Source organism: Chenopodium album, chromosome 2, assembly GCF_948465745.1.
Source record: "Chenopodium album chromosome 2, dcCheAlbu1.1, whole genome shotgun sequence".
Lineage (NCBI taxonomy): Eukaryota > Viridiplantae > Streptophyta > Magnoliopsida > Caryophyllales > Amaranthaceae > Chenopodium > Chenopodium album.
Window position 1 is genome coordinate 15788566 of NC_137835.1, and position 6639 is coordinate 15795204.

General features: G+C 34.8%; 1 protein-coding gene across 1 annotated transcript; it reads right to left on the reverse strand.

Moving 5' to 3' along the window:
• Positions 1-655: 655 nt before the first annotated feature.
• Positions 656-6120, reverse strand: LOC145583755 (protein CHROMOSOME TRANSMISSION FIDELITY 7-like). Its single transcript, XM_081640736.1, has 6 exons — positions 5909-6120; positions 5542-5797; positions 5356-5451; positions 5115-5183; positions 4654-5003; positions 656-1006 (listed from the first exon to the last, which is right to left on the reverse strand). The coding sequence occupies exons 1-6, from the start codon at positions 6043-6045 to the stop codon at positions 880-882; spliced, it is 1035 nt and encodes a 344-aa protein (XP_081496862.1). The 5' UTR covers positions 6046-6120; the 3' UTR covers positions 656-879.
• Between the last annotated feature and the right edge of the window lie 519 nt (positions 6121-6639).

Here is a 6639-nt window from a genome sequence, read left to right on the forward strand (position 1 = left end):
TAAGATAAAATTGGGATTTTGAGTAATAAATTAATTACACTTCTTCATCTTTATTAGTAGAACATAGTTTTGATTTTCTACAAAAAATAAATTGAAAGAAAAAAAAATTAAAACGGCAATTATGTTCATGAATTTTGAAATTTGTTGAATTATATTAGCAAATTTACAGAAATTTAAGTAATGTTCACCTTTTAGAACTGTTATTTGTTTTTATCCATGGCAATAAAACAGTTTTTTAGAGAGAGAAAAATGGAGAGAGGAGAGAGAAAATTAAAATAAATAAATGAGAAAAGATTTTGAAATTATGAAATGAAACATAACTTTTCAAACAAATTAAAAAATTGATATGGCGGTTGAGAGAGGAGGAAATAATTTTTTCTTAATAAAAATCTTAATAGTATTGGGCTGGTATGTATTGGGCATGTTTTTTGGGTGGATATAGCTCTGGGCTATTATTTGGGCTTGGTGCACCTATTTGGTGTATATAATACCAATTGAAAAAAGTTTTTACCATGTACTTCGTATTAAGATTAAGGAGATTTTATGTTTCAAAAAAAAACAGATTTAGGAGATTTTATTGGGTTTCACCCTAAAAAAACATAAAAAAAAAAAAAAAAAAAAAAAAAAAAAAAAAAAAAAAGGGAAAAAAAGGGGAGATTTTACTGTCAGGTTATAAGATGCATCCCTAAGCTGAATTAATATTGGGTTGTAATTTGGTTCCTGAGTCTGGTAATTTGGCTACATAGGTAAGTAAATTAGCAGAATGCAAAGATAGAATGATTGCAAGGTATTCAGGAGCTAAAACCAGTGTGATTTCAAAACTTACAAGATTTAATACAGCAAATACCCATTGGAGTACTGTAGAAAATATTTGTATAACTACGTTTTGTACACCAAAAAAGATCCTGTACCAGTATAGTTGGTTGCCAATGCCTTTCCTGCTGAGGTTGGATTAGAGAATGCTAATTGCGAATGCTCAAGAACATAGTCTGTAGAGAAGCTTTTCCTGCATGAATATTTAACATCAGAACAAAAATCTAAATACTACTAGAATATGATTTACCAACAAAAGCAAATGAAAAAGACTTGAAAGCAAATTTATGCTGAATTAAAAAACACAAACAGTCTCCCCAATAACTTCGCCTATCATACATATAATGGAAGTTTGCCTGGCCAGACTAATTTATGAAGCTGAAGGGTTATCCAGGGAATTGATGAACCTTGAAAGCAACATAACATCAGATTGATTGTGAAACATTTGAGGCAGCCAAGGGTCAAAGCTCTTATGAGTGATAGTCACTCAGTTATTACTTGATCTGAGGAGTCGAAACACAAAGAGCTGCTACTGCTTACAAAATTCTACTAGCAAGAGAAGCCAGGCAGTACAAGACTAAGAGATTATGTCTATAGGAGTATAGGTGCTTTATTGCTTTAGTGGGTGGGTGGGTGAATGCAGAGTTTGTTTATTACAGAAAATTGCAATGCTTGTATTGCCATCAGAAAGCATGTGAGAAATAAAGGCAACCGAGTCAATGGCCATCAATTATTTCAAAAAATGCTGAGACTTTAGGCTCCTAGATAGCATACATGGTAATATGCAATGAGTATTTATGTTTTAAGGGATCATCAAGAAGAATTCTTACTATGAGAATGTTCTGTCAAATACTCAAATGTTCTACTACCTCCGTTTCATATTATTTGCAATGATTAGACACTTCTCACACTTTATGTCAAATTGTTGCAAATAATATGAAACCGAGGTAGTATCTAGCTGTGACTACCAGCATCAAAAGTCAAAACAGCTCGAAAGATGTAATTTTACCTCATGGAAGATGAGAGCATGAGGCATCAATATAAGAAGTGTTACTCAATTTGAAGTAGCCAAGTATCACCAACTCAATAAATTAATCCCTCGTCCCTGAGTGCACCCAAAAGGCCACAATGACAAGATTTATACTCTATTAAAATCACGCCAATCTCATCCTTATAGATACAAATGCAAAGAGGGTATGGTGAAGACAGTCAGATGCTGTACTATTGCCTTACTTTTGCAGCAATTCAATGGCATAACTAAAATTCTGTTTGGTGAGATTTTGAGGAGGGAAAGGAAAAAATAGGAAGAGACAGGGAGTTCTGAGTGTATGTGTGGTGGAGGGGGGAAGGGGGGAAGAGGGGGGGGGGGGGGGGGGGAGCGTTTCAATAATAAAGAGATTAGGTATATTTAAAGGGGAGTGAAATGGATCCTCGTTCCCTCCAACCTTTCTTTTTACTTCCCATATTTCTGATGCAAATAAAGGAAAATGAATCCTGACTTTCACATCGCTCCCTTACCCTCCAAATTGTCATACCCAGATATAGTGCAAATGTGAACTACCCTTAGTCACAGACTTACAGTCATACCTTCAAAGAGCAGGCCAAGGCCGGACAGCATGCAGGAAGGAGGAGGGAGCACAAGGAGTAAACACTTCTAATTTTGGAAGGTATGTGAGATTGTGAGTGCATTGCAAGATTTCTCTTAGTCATGATGCAAACCTGACACTTACATGATGCTAAAAGCATAAAGACCTACTGCAACTCCAACCACCTAATCACCTATGTTGACCCTCATGAGGTTTTGATGATGATGTTAAGAATTGAGCAAACTTCCATCTAATAAGGATTTTCTAGTGTTGTAATGTTTGCAGGTTCAGTAAGCTTTGGGAGCTGAAGTAGGAACTGAAACAAAGGAACTTTAGAAGATCCATGAGGACAAGTAAAGACAGAAGAGGAGTTTCAGCAATGGAACTTCCCGAAGTTCTTAACAGGAACTTCAAACGGGTTGTCACGACCTGGTTTCGGTGTAATGCTGGGGCAAACCTTAACAACCAAGGATCAGTGCAGGCTCGAGATATCAACCGAAAAAGATGGATTTCATAACTTATAGTCGTAAAAAAGATAAGTTTGTTTTATAGGTTGATGTAAGCATAAAATGATTGTTATGCATTGAACTTATTAGAGATCAGATAAAGCTTGGCAAGCTCATCAATTCGTAAAAGATAATTACAATTTTTATGAAAAAGTACTTATTTGATTTTATCATTTAAAATCTGGTTTAACTCGGTTTTATCTTTTTCATAAAATCTTATCTTTTAACTAAAACGAATTTGATAAAATTGGTTTTCAGAAAAGGCGAAATTAAATTTGTTTTGGTTTTGATTTTAAAGTGATAAGATTAGATTTCTGTTTAAGCTTATCATATTTGCGAAAACCCTACTTTGTGAACTAAGGAACTTCTATAAATATAGAAGTGATTCAGTGAAGCAAAATGAGAGTTTTAAGCGTGAAAACCACTTAGTGCTTAAGAGTAAGTTTGCCAAAGGTTTAAGCTTTATCATTTTGATTTCGGGTTTCATGTGTAGCTTTCCATTTATGTGTTAGATTGAGTCTTTGTGTTGTAATTGGTTTTGGGGTGAGATTGTGAATTCTCTACAAATTCACGTTTGTGTGTATGAGTTTGAATTATCTAAAATTCAAGTGGTAGCTATGAGTGAGAGGTGTCTTGGGTCACCTAGGAAGTGTCCTAGGTTAAGGGGAAAAGGTACCTAGGAAGTGTCTTAGGTCTGGTAGGAGGTGTCCTATCAAGTGGCAAGTGTCCGTGGTAGAACTTGCAAAGCAAAGGTCTGTGTAATAGGTTGTACTAGGAGAGTTGCCTATTATAGTGGAATTTGTTTATAAGTCCCAATAGGGCCGAGGTTTTACTTCCAGCTAGGCACTGGATGGTTTCCTCGTAAAACTCGTTGTGTTCTTTAAGTTCCTTTTACGTTTTGTTTTTAATTTCCGCATAAGTTTCGTGATTAAAACCTACTACAATTCACCCCCCTCTCGTAGTAGTTCATCTAAACTAACAACCTATGTCCAAAATAAGCTATTTGCATTCACTAACACTCTAGATTATCGTTTCACCAAGAAACCATAATAATCAGACATATACAATCTAACAGTAAAATGCATATCCAAAATTTCCATCACTTCCATAATGATATGTTTTTTAGCATCTGTTCCAGGTTTTAAGCTTCCATAGTAACTCACTAACCAGACCATCTGCCTTGATAAAAACAGCTCCAAGATGCCTCATCCAGATTCTTGCAGTAATAAAATTATTCCATCCACAGTAGTGCACCTAAGCACCTAAGCCCTCAGGTACTTTTGATTCTAGAACCCATATTCACCATTCACTTCCAAGATAAATAACTACTGGTTGTCATCTCATAAAGGCACATTAGAATACATGACTGTCTTGTTTTCTATGGCATTTTAAACCCCATATAAGTAAAAAGTAACGTAACTTTGCCAAAAAGCTTTACTCAAGCAGAACCATTATCAATGCAATGTGAATGACTACTCTCTCTACAGACCTAATTTGTAACCCTCTTCTTTTCTGCCTAGGCATGGGTAAATGGACTGTAACAAGGAGTCACTGACAGTTAGTCATTATGTGTCCATTCTGCATAATTATGGCAATAATAATTAAAAAAAAAAAAGACTTTTTACATAGCTATAACAGGTCATTAGTAACAACTTTCTGGCCTTTAATTAAATCAGTCTATATTCTCATTCATGGAAATTCATACACAACCATATGTAAAGTTTTAAATGTTGGAAGAGGTAGGTTACCTCACAGCATCTAACAAGTGAGTTGCAATATGTTTTCTTCGATTTGATGGACTGACCCAAATAGCTCTAATGCCACAAGAAGCAGGTGTAGCCTCCTCTTCACAGACAATGGATCCAAGTAAGTTAGAATCCATGGCATCCAAGCTTTTATAGGTAGATCCTTTCCTGGAAACTTCTCTTTGAAAGCATATCGTACCAAACTGTAATGTCTTTGCTTTAGCTATTACTTCTTTCCCACTAGCAATATCCGATTTTTTTTGCACTGAGTCTGAAAAGAGCTTGTGTGCCGTGCTTATTGGCTCCACAATCAAACAGCCCGCGACTCTTTGTGAGGATATAAACAAATACACCTGCAACAACCAATCAGCCAAGGTTATATTCAACAATCGACCCATACAGAACAACTTCCGAAACACAAATTGCAATGATAAGTCTGATAACTCCAACATATCAGTACAAACCTGACAAAGCTCATGGAAGATCCACCCATCACCCAGTTCAATCTCCATCATTTTCACAACTTCTTGTACCTAAAACATAATAAAATTTCCCAACAAAAAGCCAAATTTATTGCACTATCATCTCAATCTTGTCCACAAACCCAAAAAAAAAAAAAAAAAAAAAAAAAAAAAAAAAAAAAAAAACAACAACAACAACAACAACAACAGCTACTTTTAAAGCAAAATGAAATAAGATCTCAACCTTCTTCTTTTGAGCCGGAGGATCACAATTCGAAACAACTACGATACGATCCCTTTTGAGTGTTGGCAAATGAATCAATCGCTCTTGGCGCCAACCCTGTAAACCAATACAACAATTCAACCAAATTCGAATTGAAGAAATACAGAAAGACAATTGAAAATAGGGCTAGCATCGTTAAAAACTCACCTTAAATGGGATTCCATGAGTAAAATTCTTATGAAATGAAGTATGAACCTTCTCATCAGTTTCATCCCCTTTAGTATACTGAATCCCACAAATTTTACAAGTATGAAGAAGAAAATCAGACTGACCCAATTCCAAATGAAATTGGGCATACTTTCTCTTCTTATTCAAATTCTTTCCTTTAAATTTCTCACTCTTTTCGATTTGCTCATCGAAAATTTCTTCCCCAATTAACACATCACTTGTTGATTCTTCAACCCTAAATTATAGGACCATAATATTAGATTTGGACAAAATTAACGATCTGGGTATGAATAAAATTTGATTAATTGAAGTTAGAAATGCATAATTTAGGGAAAAGTTGAAGTACCTGGTGGGTTGACGAGTGTATTTGATTCGAATTTCTGGAAACTTTGGTTCCCTAATTCCGTCGAATAGATCGTAGGAATTTGCAGATGGAGGAGGATTTGATGAGTGATTAAAGAATGATTCAATCGTTTTCTGCATTTTTTCCGATACTTCAAAACTCGCAATCAATTTCTTGAAAAAATCTGATAAGAGTTTGGGTTTTGCTGAATATGATAAATTTAGATTTTTAGTTCCCTCCATTTTAAGGACTTGGGGTATGAATATTTATGTTTTCGCGCCAAACGTTCATTTTTTTTTTTGGAGAGTTGTATACTTGTATAGTACCAATGATAAAAGACTATAATAAACCCGGTCTAAATTAATTTAATGTGGACCGAGTAAATATCACAGGATGACAGGATTTATCACATGCTTTTTTTTAAAGCTTTAATCACAGTTTCATTCTTTCTTCTATCTTTTCCTTTTCATTTTCTCTCTCCTCTTTGACAAATTATTAATTTTTTCTCTCTTCTTACTTTTTTTTTTCCACTCACCTCCTTTGATGTTCTGTAATACACTTCAACAATGCTGAAGACGAGAGGAGGAAATTCATCAAAATCAACAATGGCGGTCGAAACTAGAAGTGAAATTTCATCAAATTGGAGTAAACAAAGAGGATTACGATCATCAATTGGAGTAAATTAAATGCAAACAGAATATATCAAACCAAATGTCACTATAAGAAATAAAACG